General features: G+C 46.5%; 1 protein-coding gene across 1 annotated transcript in view; it reads left to right on the top strand.

Moving 5' to 3' along the window:
* Positions 1–160: 160 nt before the first annotated feature.
* The window catches only part of LOC129863862 (cytospin-A-like), a 36,889-nt gene continuing 19,309 nt past the window's right edge, over positions 161–17,740 (top strand). The window contains exons 1-8 of the mRNA XM_055936202.1: positions 161–491; positions 7,060–7,258; positions 7,381–7,534; positions 7,652–9,348; positions 9,504–9,711; positions 10,183–10,256; positions 10,498–10,667; positions 10,751–11,036. Of these exons, the coding sequence (XP_055792177.1) occupies positions 7,097–7,258; positions 7,381–7,534; positions 7,652–9,348; positions 9,504–9,711; positions 10,183–10,256; positions 10,498–10,667; positions 10,751–11,036 (2,751 nt within the window). The 5' untranslated portion in view covers positions 161–491; positions 7,060–7,096. The remainder of the gene's footprint in view (positions 492–7,059; positions 7,259–7,380; positions 7,535–7,651; positions 9,349–9,503; positions 9,712–10,182; positions 10,257–10,497; positions 10,668–10,750; positions 11,037–17,740) is intronic.

The raw sequence follows: 17,740 nt of genomic DNA, 5'->3' as shown, positions 1-17,740 counted from the left end.
ATATGGCTCTGGCTGGCCCCCTACTTTGTATAATTTCTGCTACCTACCAAAAAGGACAGGGATGGAGGGAGGGATCTGTCAGGCGACATCTCACAATTCGAAGCCGTAATCGGGTTACTATGGTGCTCTAGGGACCAGGGTTTATTCGTTACGGTCTCCAGGAAGAGTAACGTTAGCTGCTGCTGCAAAAGCTAATGGTGATCCAAAAAAACAAACCGTTTACGGTTTAAGAACCAAACGGAAGCAAACAGAGCTAATGGAATGAAGCGAGGCGGGACCTACCTTAATTTGCCCAATAGAAACTCTCGTTTGCGTTTTCAGTTTGACAACACAATCGGCGTAATGATTACCTCCGTGCTGTGTCGGCGTCCTGTCAAAGAGAAGAGAAAGAGGCAAGGGTGGGACGCCGGGGATGGAGTGCATGAAATTACCAATATTTGGACATTGTAATTTCAAACCGATTATCGCTGGTGTGAACGAACGAATTCCAGGTAAAATGGGTTGGACTTTTTTTTTTGGTATTCTAATGTTGCTTGCTTGTTGTAGCTAGGTCATTAGCTAGTTAGTTAACTTCATCGAGCCAGCAGTGTCTCTGATAATTAGCTAGCTAACGTTACAATGTAACAGTATCGAAACAATACACCACACGTATCTAGCTAACTAACGTTGATTAACTAACGTTAGCTAACCTAATAGAAAATAAATTACCTTTGTCTTTGCTTTCTTTGATTTCGTCAGCTAGCTAAAGCTAGCTAAGTCAGCTAGCTAACGTTACTTAAGGAGCTAACGTTAGCTAGTTGTCATAATTTCCAGTTGGGACACTTAACAAATGTTTATAGCTATAGCGTCGTTGGTTATACGCTATAGCGTCAGCTCCCGTAGTTCCGAATGGCATAACGTTATAATGACAGATGGTTTTGTTTTCTTTAGGCAGCGGCATTTTATAACAACTTAATCTCAGTTTTACTCAATTTATCTTGTCCGTCAGTGCACTGCCAGTGACTTGTGTGTTGTGATCCATTATACGCCAACCAACCTTTGTTATTGCCTTAAGTAATGTAACCATATGTCTAATGTAACCATACTAAACGTAACATATACTAATTTGTGACTGACCGCCTCGATTCGGTCTGACATTGCAAAATTTGTCTTTTTTGTTTTTTTACATTGGATAAATGTAGGTACTTCGAACTAGAATATGCTAAATCATACACAGCAGTTAAGGAACAATGGGGATAGTATTTTTGCTTTAAATGTTGATAAACTTGTAACCCCACTTTTGATGAAATGGCCCAGCACACCTGCTGGAGAGCTCCTCTTTGTCTAATGGTTCACACCCTCTTAAACCTTAGTCCCACCCATCTCTTTAAGGACTCACATGTGAGGCCATGTGCTAAACAGAGTGAGTAGTTTAGTAAACAACCAAAGATTTCAAAACTAAAAGTAGTAGCCTACAATAAGGATAAAGTAAAAATACACTATCTAGTCCTTGGCCTATATCCTAATCTGATTTTGGTGCAGGTCATGTTGTTATTCACATTACCGTTACTGTAAACACACACTATATCAAATAAGATGTGTGTTTATTTGTCACATGCACAGGAAACAGAAGGTGTAAACAGTACAGTGAAATAGTTACTTGCATAGTAGCAATATCAAAAACAGAAAGTGTCCAGATAAATATTTTATAAATATTTAAATTATTAGATGGATACCTGACACAATTGTCTAAATTGATGGGTCATGTGGATGAAATGCTATAACCCCCCCCCCCCCCCAGCAACATCTGTAATCAACCCCAGACACACCTGGCTAATTTGATGGGTTATGTAAACATCTGACGAAGTGGAGTCTTTTATTTAGACATGTAGCTAGCTAGCTAAACAATGAACTGGCATCATCAAAACTCCTCCTACTATCGATACAAACATTGTCATGGCTGTAGTATGAATCTGCAGGTAGCTAGAGTTAACCAACTAGGTTCATTGTCAGCTAGCTAACATTAGGCTGTAACTAGCAATACAAATTCATTTCTGACTCAAATAATATCACTGCACAGATCATACACGTAATGTATGCTAGCGAGCCAGCAAGCTAACATTCGCTAACTAGTGAACAGTATGCTTTAACTTGCAAAGCAAAATACTTTTTGACAAAATTAGAAATGTATATTGTCTGAAAATGTAGCTAGACTCTTACCCAAATACATGGATAGCAGACTGGAACCATTTAAGTCTGTTTTGTTTGTAGCTACATCTTGTTAGGCCAGCATTGTCAAGTCACTCCAGTTCACACTGACCGCGGTGTGTGCAGAAAGTAGCCCACCACTTTTTCCAACTGATCTATCGATAGTGCCTGCTAAATTCAGGGCATCAATGTTGTTGAGAAAGGTAGCAAAACTTTTTTTGTAGTTCTCGATGGCTAACGTTATGTCTTTCAAAACAGTGCGGTAGATAGGACTATTAACACATACTGAGCGGCTCTCGTTATAGACAGAAGCACGCTACATGGCAGACCAATCCAAACTCATCTCCCGGCAGGTCCAGCCCATCCATTATCTTAGCCAGTCATGGCTAGCGGGAAAGTTCCTGTCTTTTTCCATGGCTAAACCAACTAGGCTCATAATTTAACAACTTTAGTTGTATTTACGGATGGAGTACAAGTTTGTTATTAAAGCACATGCAAGTTCACATGTTCCAGAAGGCATTTCTGCACCCCCAAAAAACGCTTTTTGATTTAAAAAAATACATGTTTACACGCAAATGCCTCTCCTGTGAAGTAATGACGTGCGCCATATGCCTAGTTTCCTGAAACGAGTCACATTTGACTGCCCCGTATTTACATTTACAATGTTACGTCTAGTCTGAGTTCAGGCTGGCAAGGCAGCACTCTAATTAGGGCATGGTTTTTAGGAGCAAGATGAGGAATTTGAGGCTAGGCTCTCTATTGCCTATCTAATGTATTTTATTTATTTATTTTTTATTTTACCGTTATTTTACCAGGTAAGTTGACTGAGAACACGTTCTCATTTGCAGCAACGACCTGGGGAATAGTTACAGGGGAGAGGAGGGGGATGAATGAGCCAATTGTAAACTTTTATTCTCTCTCTGTTTATACATTGAAAGAGTGTAGCTTAAATATATTGTGGAGTAGCAAATGTAGGCCTATTCTCTATATAAGCATGGACAGTGAATCATGTTCTGGGTTTTGTGACAGCATTCCTTATGCATTCCTCCTCTTCTGTGATGCTCAGCTCGGGTGTTCTTGATATGATAGGGTACCTGTCAGGAGCCATCTGGTTCTGTAAATAATGGTGCAGATGGCCTCTTAGAAGACAGCAGTGTTTTGAAAACCTGGCGCATATTGATTTGAGGTTCATTTGTGGGATTCAGCAGTGTTACCAGCAGTTGTTACCATCCTGTGTGAGAGACCCGAGTTGTACTCAAACAATGCTCACTTAGTCTAACTGGTAGTCATCAACCAACATGATTGTATCATTCAGCTGATCTCCAACAATTTCCCCCCCCATACAACCCTTTGTCCTCTACACCTCTATCTCTACTCTCTAGTTATCAGTATTGTTTCCTGGTGATCATGTCGAAAGCCTGTCCGTTCTCCAGCCTCAGCAGCACCAATCTATATAGGCCTAGTACAAACCATACTATGCATAGTCCTCGCTCACTTCCTCCAGTAACTATCTGGTCTGATTTAGTATTGGCTTTAATTAGGTCAATAGGAAATTACAGTAGTCACTTTACCCCCACCTACATGTACAAATGACCTCGACTAACCTGTATTCCCGAACATTGACTCGGTACCAGCACCCAATGTATATAGCCTTGTTATGTAATTTTATTGTTACTTTAGTTTTTACTTTAGTTTATTTTGTAAATATTTTCTTATTTCGTGGAACTGCATTGCTTGTAAGTAAGCATTTCACGCTAAGGTCTACACCTGTTGTTCAGCGCATGTGACAAATACAATTTGAGTTGAGTAAGCCATGCTCAGTGGGGATCCAAAGACTCAAGACTAAGCTCAGCTGACTTTTACCCATTCAGTGGCTCACTCAAGGTTAGGCTCGATCATTAGACTCTGGCTCGCCCTGGGCCTGTCCAGTTATTGCATTAGCATCAAATTAGATTTGAATCATAGGCAACTGATTCAAGTTGTAGGCTAAGAGTGCATTAAGAAAGCTTTAAATTATAGGCTATTTCAGATCAGTCAAATTTGTTTCTCCTTTTTTTTATTTTTTTTTATGGGCGAAGCTATTTAAGATGTGGACTTGAAACAACAGAAATACATCTGCTGACTGACTGCCCTACCATTTGAAATTCCTGAGTTGGCTGTACGTGTTTCGTTGTGTGTGTGACTAAATGTGAAATGAGGGAGTATATCCTATTCTCACACACAGCTGAGTTAAGAGTTGGTGGAAACTTCTAGCTGCTAGTGGCTATTACCATGTCGTCCCATCCCCCTCTCCTCTTGAAGTCCAGAATTCCAGCTAGGTTATGTTAGGATTTCGTAGTCTGTTATTGTCCGGTCCATCTTCAGGGAAGAATGTCTACCCTGACCCCCTGGTACTAATATCACGAAGCTCACCATGGCCAGTCTATGATGTTTATTTACTGTATTTTAGGCTAGGCCTATGTATTTATTTTTTAAATATATTTTTTTAAATGGCAAGATTCTTCTGGTAGTGGTTGTAAATAATTTAGCATAATGCTTCACTCTACAGAAGGATCTAGATTAGGTCATTTCGTCACCACTGCCACTCATTCTGTGTCTGACTGGTCTTGTTGGGTTGTTTCAAGTAAGCCTTTCTAGAAACTGTCTGATTCAGTGTGGTGTTGATGTCTACTAGCCTCTTGTTTGAACATGATGCGCTAGAAGGATTTTCCCTGCTACTGGATGACCCATCCCAGCCAGTGATCCATGTTGGTTGGCTGCTGTCTCAGGTGTGTCTCCAGGCGTCTTTGTTTTGTCTGTCCGGTGTGTCTCCAGGCGTCTTTGTTTTGTCTGTCTGGTGTGTCTCCAGACGTCTTTGTTTTGTGTGTCTCCAGGCGTCTTTGTTTTGTCTGTCCGGTGTGTCTCCAGGCGTCTTTGTTTTGTGTGTCTCCAGACGTCTTTGTTTTGTGTGTCTCCAGACGTCTTTGTTTTGTCTGTCCGGTGTGTCTCCAGACGTCTTTGTTTTGTGTGTCTCCAGGCGTCTTTGTTTTGTCTGTCCGGTGTGTCTCCAGGCGTCTTTGTTTTGTGTGTCTCCAGACGTCTTTGTTTTGTGTGTCTCCAGACGTCTTTGTTTTGTCTGTCCGGTGTGTCTCCAGACGTCTTTGTTTTGTGTGTCTCCAGGTGTCTTTGTTTTGTCTGTCCGGTGTGTCTCCAGACGTCTTTGTTTTGTCTGTCCGGTGTGTCTCCAGACGTCTTTGTTTTGTGTGTCTCCAAGCGTCTTTTTTTTGTCTGTCCGGTGTGTCTCCAGGGTCTTTGTTTTGTCTGTCCGATGTGTCTCCAGACGTCTTTGTTTTGTGTGTCTCCAGACGTCTTTGTTTTGTGTGTCTCCAGACGTCTTTGTTTTGTGTGTCTCCAGACGTCTTTGTTTTGTCTGTCCGGTGTGTCTCCAGACGTCTTTGTTTTGTGTGTCTCCAGGTGTCTTTGTTTTGTCTGTCCGGTGTGTCTCCAGACGTCTTTGTTTTGTGTGTCTCCAGGCGTCTTTTTTTTGTCTGTCCGGTGTGTCTCCAGACGTCTTTGTTTTGTGTGTCTCCAGACGTCTTTGTTTTGTGTGTCTCCAGACGTCTTTGTTTTGTGTGTCTCCAGACGTCTTTGTTTTGTGTGTCTCTAGACGTCTTTGTTTTGTGTGTCTCCAGACGTCTTTGTTTTGTGTGTCTCCAGACGTCTTTGTTTTGTGTGTCTCCAGACGTCTTTGTTTTGTCTGTCCGGTGTGTCTCCAGACGTCTTTGTTTTGTGTGTCTCCAGACGTCTTTGTTTTGTCTGTCCGGTGTGTCTCCAGACGTCTTTGTTTTGTCTGCTGTACAAACTGGTCAAGTTCAAAGACAAGGAGGCTGAGGAGAGGAAATGTTTAGTAGTGGTCATAATTGTCAAGATTTATCTTGTTATATAAATGGACTGACCTGTGAATGGGGGACTTAGACTTCATCAGGCAGGCAATATGCGATTCATTCTAGGTGATGGCGAGTAGCCTGTTCAATTTGAATAATCAGTCTTCAAGAAGAAGAGGGTCGCCATCTCAGACATAGGTCGACATGTAGTAGAATACTTCCAAAGGCCAGCTACTGTACTGAAAGTGAAATGTTATGACTAAAGTGAGGGATTTTTCTCATTGTCTGGGCAGCGTTATAGGCCTGCACACAAATGCTCCTCATGCCTTTTTAAGGCAAGGCCCAGTCAGCCTGCCCAGACCACAGTTACTGCTGCCGCAGTTCAACCGCCTCATGATGATGTGATGAGAGAGGCAACTAGCTACATGCTTGAGACGTCCAATCACACGCTTTGCTTTGTATGCTTTCAAACCTGCATCCAATGACCGTTCTCACTATGTGGTCTGTGTTTGTGTCTAAGAAGGAGGTAGTGCTGGCTGGCGTTTGAACATAAATAGACCGCAGCACGGGAGAATTGTAGTCATTTAGTCGCTACTCCAGATTAGAGAGCAACTCCTTAGCTAATACCTAGCCTCTAGATCACAGACCATGTCTTCTCCCAAGAAAACTACTACCACAGGCATCAGGTAACTAACATGATTTTCAAAAGGCAATCTAGGCTGATTGAGTGTTCTTGCAATAGATTTAAAACTGATGATTTACAAACTAGTATTTAGAGGGGCTGCATCCTATAACACTTGTAGTTTTTAGGCTAAGTGTTTGTCAGTCTTGTTCTTTAGTATTTATAGTAGCTGTACGAGGTTGTTGACTGAGGTTAATTATGGTGCAAAAATATGACATTGTTTTTCCTCTGACTAAGAAACAAGAAACCCTCTGATACATGCATGTGTTACCGCATCGTCCTGTTATTAACTCATCCTGCGTGCTTGTGTGTTATTATTCCACACAGACTGCGCTGTAAATGTCCGAGAAACCGAGAGCCCAGTATGAGGAAAGCAACCAAGCCAGTGGCAGGCGTCTCCAAAGCCACAGCCGCAGTCACCAAGGCCCAGACCGTTGAGAAAGTCAAGCCTGAGGGCGCCGCCGCCACCATGGGCACAGCCGGCAAGAATACAGCCAAGACCTCTGCCACCGTGCCACTGTCTAAGGTACAAATGCAGAAGGCAAAAGCGAGCACTGGCTTCATACTGCAACGACAACCATGGAAGCCCCTTTTATCTTTATAAGTCCAATAGCTGGTATGATAACTGTCATGTTTCTCTTTGGCCAGGCGAAGAGCAATGATGACCTGCCATCAGTAGGCAGTGGAGCCTCTGCTGGGAGCAGCACTATTCCCAAGGTGAAGAAGACTAGCTCGGTCCACTCTTCAAACTCCTCGACTACAGGTACCAGCAACCCAGAGGGCAAGACAAAGACCAACTCAGGTACATCATCAACACATAGAGCTACTTACAGACTATGCTCTGTTTGTGATTAGCTCTGACCTAGATAAAAATGCCAACTTCTTGACCTTCAATAATGTACTGTATTGTACTCCTCAGGCAAGCGTGGGACCTCCTCCGTGGTGAAGGAGCTTGGTTCATCCCGGGAGGGACTGCGGGAACGCTCCAGAACTTGCACCACCAGCAGGAAGCTCCCCGGACCCTCCGATGCCTTGTCACTGCCCAAGAGAGTCCGTTGCCGGACTCAGACTGAGTCTGAGTCCCGTATGAGCAAGTCCAAGTCGAACGGGCAGCTCAGCAACAAGACGGTCCTGGAGAGCAGGGTGAAGGACCTGCTGGGCCTGGCCAAGAGCAAAGACGTGGAGATCCTCCACCTGCGCACAGAGCTCCGGGGCATCCGTGTCCAGCTAGGCCTGCCCGAGGAGGAGGAAGAGGATGGGGGGAGCAGAGCCAGAGAGGAAGGCGAGGGAGAGGAGACTGCTGAGGCTAAGCCTCCACAGGACCAGGAGAAAGAAGCCCCTACTCCGCTCATCTCTGCAGACGTGGAATCCACCCTGCTCTTGCTACAGGACCAGAACCAGGGGATCCGCGGAGAGCTGAACATGCTGAAGAGTGAGAACCGCATGTTGAAGGACCGGCTCAACGCCCTGGGTTTCTCCCTGGAGCAGAGGCTGGACAGCCCCCTAAAGACCCTGCAAGGCCCCTGCCTTAGCTCGGATCCTCCCCCAGCCCGCGATGGCAGTGATGGAGATGGAGGGTGCCCACGGGCCTCTCTATTACAGGGTGTCTCCCCACACAGCTCTGCCTGCGGCTCTACTGAAGACCTTCTTGACCCCCGCTGTGCCATCTCCCCTGAGGCGGCTGACAGCGAATGCAGCGAAGCCTACCAGCCAATCACCTCCAGCGATGATGCCCTGGATGCCCCCTCTGGTTCTGCCTACGGCTCCTCCTCCGAGTCAGAGGGCGGGCCACCGACTCACGGCGAGTGCTCCCGAAGAGGCAGCAGCGGCAACACCAGCGAGGTGTCGGTGGCCTGTCTAACGGAGCGCATTCACCAGATGGAGGAGAACCAGCACTGCACCTCTGAGGAGCTCCAGGCCACACTACAGGAGTTGTCTGACCTGCAGCAGATCACCCAGGAACTAAGTACAGAGAACGAGCGGCTGGGCGAGGAGCGGACCATCCTGGTGGACTCCCTGTGCCAGCAGGGCGACCGGCTGGAGCTTTACTGCCGGCAGATGGACTACTTCCGGGGCCTGCTGGATGAGCACCGCGTGACGTACGCCCCGGCCGACGAGGAGGACACTAAGAGCGGCCGCTACCTGGAACTGGAGCGTCGCTATGTGGACTTGACGCAGGGCGCCCACTTCGAGAGGGAGCAGCTGCTGGGGGTGCAGCAGCACCTGAGTGGGGCGCTGAAAATGGCCGAGCAGGACAACGCCGAGGCCCAGGGCCTCATCTCAGCGCTGAAGGAGCGGGTGCACATGGCAGAGCGGCAGGCTGATATGGAGCGCAGGGAAAGAGCGATGGCGGCCGCGGAGCTGGAAGCCATGAGGGAGGCGGCTGGGGGGGAGCAGGCGGAGCTGGCTCGGTGCAGAGTCCAGCTGGAGCAGGAGAGGCAGAGGGTGGCTGAGCTCTACTCCATCCACAACGCCGGGGACAAGACGGACATCCGCCACCTGCTGGAGAGCGAGAGGAGGGACAAGGAGAGGGCAGAGGCCGAGTCTGTTCAGCTGCAGGAGGACCTGGACCACACCCACGACGAGGCCGCCAGGCTACAGGACGGCATCCGCAAGGTCACACATTCTCATAGTTAAAACGCTTTCCATTCAGATTCTCCATCAGTCCGGGATATTTTTTAAGTGTTACTATTTCTCCCAATTCATATCCTCGTATGTTTATGACACGTGTGCTCATACATACATCTATGTATCTCCCATTCTCCCGTCAGCTGGAGGAGGACTTCCGTGCGTTCCGTGGCGAGGTGCAGAAGCAGTTGGCTGAGCAGAAGCGGGCCCTGGCCCAGCAGTGTTCTGAGCTGGAGGAAAGGGACACAGAGGTCTCTGACATGAAGGAGACCATTTTTGAGCTGGAGGACGAGGTGGAGCAACACCGAGCCCTCAAACTCCACGACAACCTCATGATCACAGACCTGGAGAGTGAGTGGTGGATGGACGCTAGGTTACATCCCCAAATGGTACCCTACCCTATTCCGTTTGTGGTGCACTACTTTTGACCAAGGCCAACAGGGTTCTGGTCAAAATTTGTGAACTATTTAGGGAATAGGGTGCTATTTGGGATGTGGTAGCTCTCAGCTAAATGGACTAGGGCAGGGGTGTCAAACTCATTCCACGGAGGGTGTCTGCAGGTTTTTGGTTTTTCCTTTCAATAAAGCCCTAGACAACCAGGTGTGGGGAGTTCCTAACTAATTAGTGATGTTAATTCATCAATCAAGTATAAGGGAGGAGCGAATACCCGCAGACACTCGGCCTCCCGTGGAATGAGTTTGACACCTGTGGACTAGGGAGAAACCTGATGTGTGACCACAAGGTGGGGACATGGGACCATTATAACACAGCCAAGTAAGCCAGTTTATCCCATCTCCATTCATTTAATCATTTTTCTTTCAGACTCCGTCAAAAAACTACAGGACCAAAAACATGACATGGAGCGTGAGATCAAGATTCTGCATCGAAAGCTACGGGTAATTTGGGGAAGCGGGAGGAATACTGTCCTGTGCCTCATCCATATCGGAGTTAAATGTTGCTCTTGTATGGAACATAACATGAAGATATTTAACACAGTTGTAATAAACATGGGTGTGAAGGCCCTTGGGGTTAGCCCATGGCTGCATCCCTACTCCCTATAAAGTGCACTACTTTTGACCAGGGCCCATAGGGACCCATGTGATGTGTGTCCATATGTGTTCACACCTCCCCTTGCAGGAGGAGTCTATGGAGTGGCGTCAGTTCCAGGCCGACCTGCAGACGGCGGTGGTCATCGCCAACGACATCAAGTCCGAGGCTCAGGAGGAGATCGGGGACCTGCGGCGCCGCCTACTGGACACACAGGAGAAGAACGAGAAGATGAGCAAAGAGCTGGAGGAGCTCAAGAAGTATGTGGTCTTTGGAACACACACACGCAACAACAACAATCTCCCTGTGTCAAAGATATTGACCATCTGTTATGTCTCTAAAGGCAGGATGAAGAGAGGGGCAGGGTGTATAACTACATGAATGCAGTTGAGAGGGACCTAGCTGCCCTGAGGCAGGGCATGGGTCTCAGCCGACTCTCCTCTACCTCCTCTGAGCCCTCTCCAACCGTTAAGACCCTCATCAAAAACTTTGACAACGCCTCCACTGCAGGCCCAGTCCCAACCTCCCCCACAGCAGCCGTGCCAGCAGTTACCACGATGGTTGCCCGTACACCCCTCAGCCCCAGTCCTCTGAAAACCCCACCCGCTGCTGCTATCTCTCCCATACAGGTAAGAAAAACACCCCATGGTAGACCAGTAGCCCATAAACAGCATTCTGAACCAGGTCACCAGGCAGCACAGGTCACCCCTGAGAAGGAGGAAGCTGTAGGTCTCTAACCCCATCCTGATTGGTTTGTTAGATGTCAGCCCCTCTATTCTTCCTTTCATGTTGTTCCCCTGCCTCAGTCCTGTCTTTGTAGAACTACTGAGAATTCCAGACCCATGCAAGACCTGATGGGACTTCCTGAAGGTTTCTACCCTAACAGTCAAGATGTCCTCTTCAAGTTAACTTGGAATTTATGCTCTGAATAGGTGGCACATGACCATTATGTGACAAAACAGGATGTTTGTGTGTCAAGTCGGGTTGGATGGAGGATGAGGAAGGGTGATTCTTGAACATTAACATTTTAACGTCTAATGGGTTCAGTTTAATGTCTTGGCCAACCTTTGGTTAGAACAGGCCCAGAGGCATTTTAACCATCACAAGACCAGTGAATTAAGGCAGGCTTTCAGTGCTACCACTGCAGCATGTTGTTTGAGTGAAGTTCCTGTGTTGGTTGCCAGTGCCAGCTATGTTAGCCTTGCTCATTCTAAGGCCCTGAGTGTCAAGTCCAGTCTAAGTCTGACCTTATGGGGAATAGAGCATCTGAAAGCTATAGATATCATTGGCACCATAGATCGGTCTCCACAGAAATAGAGCCACGTGTCTTGAATTAGGCATACTCCTTTTACAGGCTAAGTTTAGGGTTAGTGCAATTGATTGATGTTTTTTCTTGTAGGCTACATGTTCACAATTATAAACTGGCTTCTAAAAAGAAGCCTTAAACCAAAATACCTTTGGTTGGTCTTCATATTGCCACCACCAAAGTGTAAATCAACATACACAGGGAGCCTATTCACTCAATCACTCTGTCCCCGAGACCAGTGAAAATGTAACATCGTTCATTTGGATCGGTGGGTTCTGTCTGTCTGGCGCGCAGCCTATATTTTCAGTGAATCGGAAGGTCGCTGCCTGCATTATTTTTGGTTCAAGCTATAGGAAAATCGCTTCCGTGAAACTAAGCTCTGTATGGCAGACAGACGATGGTCATGAAACATTCATTTACCCTGCAGAGTTTATTTTGAGAGCGGTCAATATAGCAGGCGCCTGGGAGATGCCCGTCCCTCACTCTGATGGGCCTCACTCGCGTTTTAATGAATCAGTCCTGAGTGGTCGGATATATTGTCTGTCTAGGTTGGTGTAGAATAAATTAAGCGCTTTACAAGATGAGGATATTTTTTGATTATACAATGATGGTACAATACATTAGGAACACCTAAGGCTGTTACGGTGTCCGTATTACCACCAGTCACGAGTCATGACCGCAGTCAAATTCCACATGACCATTGAGTCACGGTAACTAGGCTTCTCGGAAACTGCACTCTGATGCCGCTGATGGTCAATAGTAACATATCATACTTGCTAACGGCCGTCTCTAATGACCGGTACTCAGTGCTTTATTGTCCCTCTAAATCACTCTGACGCAAATGCAATCGAAAATCTAAACAAACAGTTCATGAGAGGTTTGAAATTCAGAGTTTGAGCACAATAGGATAACCTGTTGCCCAGTGAGAGCCAGCTCTGCATAGCTGGTTGATACATGGAATTAAATAAGTGTTCCTATAAGCCCATGTTGCGCAACATTTCTATAGGCTATGCATTTGCGTGAGAACAGTTTTGATGGCCTCTATTAAAAAGAGGATGATTCCATCAGCTTTCTTAGGCTAGGCCTACTATATTTGTTTCTCAACTTTCCTAATATTAAGCACATTGCTTTGCTTTCTAACCGGGTAACCTACCTGGCTGGCATGAAAATGAACCACGGGAAACGCGTCCGCCATTCGCTATTCAAGTGCGTACTGTTGATTATTTTTCCCCTGTTCCATGGTGCATGATAATGGCCCATTTCTAAATAAAACAAATTTTCACACATACACTACATGGCCAGAAGTATGTGGACATAGATTTATGGATTAACAGGGGTATAAAATCAAGCATACATCCATGCAATCTCAATAGACAAACATTGGCAGTAGAATGGCCCGTATTAAAGGGCTCAGTGACTTTCAACGTGGCACTGTCATAGGATGCCACCTTTCCAACAAGTCAGTTGGTCCAATTTTTGCCCTACTAGAGCTTCCCCAGTCAACTGTAAGTGCTGTTATTGTGAAGTGGAAACGTATAGGCGCAATAATGACTCAGCCACGAAGTTGTAGGCCACACAAGCTCACAGAACGAGACTGCCGAGTGCTGAAGCACGTAGGGCATAAAAATTTACATTTACATTACATTTAAGTCATTTAGCAGACGCTCTTATCCAGAGCGACTTACAAATTGGTGCATTCACCTTATGACATCCAGTGGAACAGCCACTTTACAATAGTGCATCTAAATCTTTTAAGGGGGGGGTCAGAAGGATTACTTTATCCTATCCTAGGTATTCCTTAACCTGTCTAGGATCAGCGTGGCGCTAGCGGCACACCCCCCCCCCCCCCCCCCACTGAAAAACCAGTGCCGCGAAATTCAAAAAAAATATTTTTTTAAAATATTTAACTTTCACACATTAAAGTCCAATACAGCTAATGAAAGACACAGATCTTGTGAATCCAGTCAACATTTCCGATTTTTAAAATGTTTTACAGGGAAGACACAATATGTAAAGATGTACATCTATTACCTAAAAACACATTAGCATAATCCACCATCTTTTATTTGTCCACCAACACCAGTAGCCATCACCAATTCGGCTAAACTAAGATATTTATAGCCCCTAACCAACAAAAAAACTCATTAGATGACAGTCTGATAACATATTTATGGTATGGGATAGGTTTTGTTAGAAAAAAGTGCATATTTCAGGTATATGGCATAGTTTACAATTGCACCCACCGTCACAAATGGACTAGAATAATTACAATGAGCAACGTGTTTACCTAACTACTAATCATCAAACATTTCGTAAAAATACACAGCATACACGAATCGAAAGACACAGATCCTGTGAATACAGACAATATTTCAGATTTTCTAAGTGTCTTACAGCGAAAACACAATAAATCGTTATATTAGCTTAGCACATAGCAATTAGCAGCCCAGCATTGATTCTAGCCAAAGTGAGCGATAAAAGTCAACATCGCCAAAAGATATTAATTTTTTCACTAACCTTCTCAGAATTCTTCCGATGACACTCCTGTAACATCACATTACAACATGCATATACAGTTTGATCGAAAATGTTTATATTTAGCCACCAAAATCATGGTTAGACAATGTGAAATGTAGACAAGCTGGTAAAGAAAAAGTCCTTGCGCCACTTAGACAGTGATCTACTCTTATACATAAATACTCATAAACGTGACTAAAAAATATAGGGTGGACAGGGATTGATAGACAATTTAATTCTTAATACAATTGCGTTATTACATTTTTTAATTTATCCTTACTTTTCAATACAGTTTGCGCCAAGCGAAGCTACGTCAAAAAACATGGCGTCCTAAGCCACTAAAATGTTTCGACAGAAACACGATTTATCATAATAAAAATGTCCTACCTTGAGCTGTTCTTCCATCAGTATCTTGGGCAAAGGATCCTTTCTTGGGAGAAATCGTCTTTTGGTGGAAAGCTGTCCTCTTGCCATGTGGAAATGTCAACTGCGTTCGGGATGAACTGAAAAGCGTGCCCAACTTTTCACATCGTTGCAAAAATAAATGTCCCAAAATCGCACTAAACGGATATAAATTGCTATAAAACGCTTTAAATTAACTACCTTATGATGTTTTTAACTCCTATAACGAGTGAAAAGATGACCGGAGAAATATAACAGGCTAAACTAACGCTTGGAACAGGTGCGCGCCGGTGTCCTCTAGGCTCATGACGCAGCTCCCAAAGAATGACTAGCTTCAGGGTTTTTTCATTTGTAGGGCCTGTGAACGCGCAATCGACCCCGTTGGAATCGTCATCACGTAAAGGCATCCAGGGGAAGACGTAAGAAGTGTTTTATAGTCATAGCAACGACAGTGCCCTTTTAACTGACTTCAGAAGAGTGGCCAACATTTCTCAAATCTGACTCCATGTCAGGGAAATTGCTGTAGAATGGGCTCTGTTCCACTTAGAGACAAAATTTCAACTCCTATAGAAACTATAGACTGTTTTCTATCCAATAATAATAATAATATGCATATTGTACGATCAAGGATTTTGTGGGAAGCCGTTTAAAAAATTAGCCAAATTAGCATAAATAGTCTAAACAGCGCCCCCATCCCCAACAGGTTAAAGAGGTGGGGTTTCAGGTGTCTCCGGAAGGTGGTGATTGACTCCGCTGTCCTGGCGTCGTGAGGGAGTTTGTTCCACCATTGGGGTGCCAGAGCAGCGAACAGTTTTGACTGGGCCGAGCGGGAACTGTACTTCCTCAGAGGTAGGGAGGCGAGCAGGCCAGAGGTGGATGAACGCGGTGCCCTTGTTTGGGTGTAGGGCCTGATCAGAGCCTGAAGGTACTGAGGTGCCGTTCCCCTCACAGCTCCGTAGGCAAGCACCATGGTCTTGTAGCGGATGCGAGCTTCAACTGGAAGCCAGTGGAGAGAGCGGAGGAGCGGGGTGACGTGAGAGAACTTGGGAAGGTTGAACACCAGACGGGCTGCGGCGTTCTGAATGAGTTGTAGGGGTTTAATGGCACAGGCAGGGAGCCCAGCCAACAGCGAGTTGCAGTAATCCAGACGGAAGATGACAAGTGCCTGGATTAGGACCTGCGCCGCTTCCTGTGTGAGGCAGGGTCGTACTCTGCGGATGTTGTAGAGCATGAACCTACAGGAACAGGCCACCGCCTTGATGTTAGTTGAGAACGACAGGGTGTTGTCCAGGATCACGCCAAGGTTCTTAGCGCTCTGGGAGGAGGACACAATGGAGTTGTCAACCGTGATGGCGAGATCATGGAACGGGCAGTCCTTCCCCGGGAGGAAGAGCAGCTCCATCTTGCCGAGGTTCAGCTTGAGGTGGTGATCCGTCATCCACACTGATATGTCTGCCAGACATGCAGAGATGCGACTCGCCACCTGGTTATCAGAAGGGGGAAAGGAGAAGATTAATTGTGTGTCGTCTGCATAGCAATGATAGGAGAGACCATGTGAGGTTATGACAGAGCCAAGTGACTTGGTGTATAGCGAGAATAGGAGAGGGCCTAGAACAGAGCCCTGGGGGACACCAGTGGTGAGAGCACGTGGTGAGGAGACGCCACCTGGTAGGAGCGACCTGTCAGGTAGGACGCAATCCAAGCGTGGGCCGCGCCGGAGATGCCCAACTCGGAGAGGGTGGAGAGGAGGATCTGATGGTTCACAGTATCAAAGGCAGCCGATAGGTCTAGAAGGATGAGAGCAGAGGAGAGAGAGTTAGCTTTAGCAGTGCTGAGCGCCTCCGTGACACAGAGAAGAGCAGTCTCAGTTGAATGACTAGTCTTGAAACCTGACTGATTTGGATCAAGAAGGTCATTCTGAGAGAGATAGCAGGAGAGCTGGCCAAGGACGGCACGTTCAAGAGTTTTGGAGAGAAAAGAAAGAAGGGATACTGGTCTGTAGTTGTTGACATCGGAGGGATCGAGTGTAGGTTTTTTCAGAAGGGGTGCAACTCTCGCTCTCTTGAAGACGAAAGGGACGTAGCCGGCGGTCAAGGATGAGTTGATGAGCGAGGTGAGGTAAGGGAGAAGGTCTCCGGAAATGGTCTGGAGAAGAGAGGAGGGGATAGGGTCAAGCGGGCAGGTTGTTGGGCGGCCGGCCGTCACAAGACACGAGATTTCATCTGGAGAGAGAGGGGAGAAAGAGGTCAGAGCACAGGGTAGGGCAGTGTGAGCAGAACCAGCGGTGTCGTTTGACTTAGCAAACGAGGATCGGATGTCGTCGACCTTCTTTTCAAAATGGTTGACGAAGTCATCTGCAGAGAGGGGGGGGAGGGGGAGGAGGATTCAGGAGGGAGGAGAAGGTGGCAAAGAGCTTCCTAGGGTTAGAGGCAGATGCTTGGAATTTAGAATGGTAGAAAGTGGCTTTAGCAGCAGAGACAGAAGAGGAAAATGTAGAGAGGAGGGAGTGAAAGGATGCCAGGTCCGCAGGGAGGCGAGTTTTCCTCCATTTCCGCTCGGCTGCCCGGAGCATTGTTCTGTGAGCTCGCAATGAGTCGTCGAGCCACGGAGCAGGAGGAGAGGACCGAGCCGACCTGGAGGATAGGGGACAAAGAGAGTCAAAGGATGCAGAAAGGGAGGAGAGGAGGGTTGAGGAGGCAGAATCAGGAGATAGGTTGGATAAGGTTTGAGCAGAGGGAAGAGATGATAGGATGGAAGAGGAGAGAGTAGCGGGGGAGAGAGAGCGAAGGTTGGGACGGCGCGATACCATCCGAGTAGGGGCAGTGTGGGAAGTGTTGGATGAGAGCGAGAGGGAAAAGGATACAAGGTAGTGGTCGGAGACTAGGAGGGGAGTTGCAATGAGGTTAGTGGAAGAACAGCATCTAGTAAAGATGAGGTCAAGCGTATTGCCTGCCTTGTGAGTAGGGGGGGAAGGTGAGAGGGTGAGGTCAAAAGAGGAGAGGAGTGGAAAGGAGGCAGAGAGGAATGAGTCAAAGGTAGACGGTGGGGAGGTTAAAGTCACCCAGAACTGTGAGAGGTGAGCCGTCCTCAGGAAAGGAGCTTATCAAG

Source organism: Salvelinus fontinalis, chromosome 10 (assembly GCF_029448725.1).
Source record: "Salvelinus fontinalis isolate EN_2023a chromosome 10, ASM2944872v1, whole genome shotgun sequence".
NCBI lineage: Eukaryota > Metazoa > Chordata > Actinopteri > Salmoniformes > Salmonidae > Salvelinus > Salvelinus fontinalis.
Note: the sequence above shows the minus strand (reverse complement) of the source record. Positions and strands in the feature narration are given on the sequence as shown.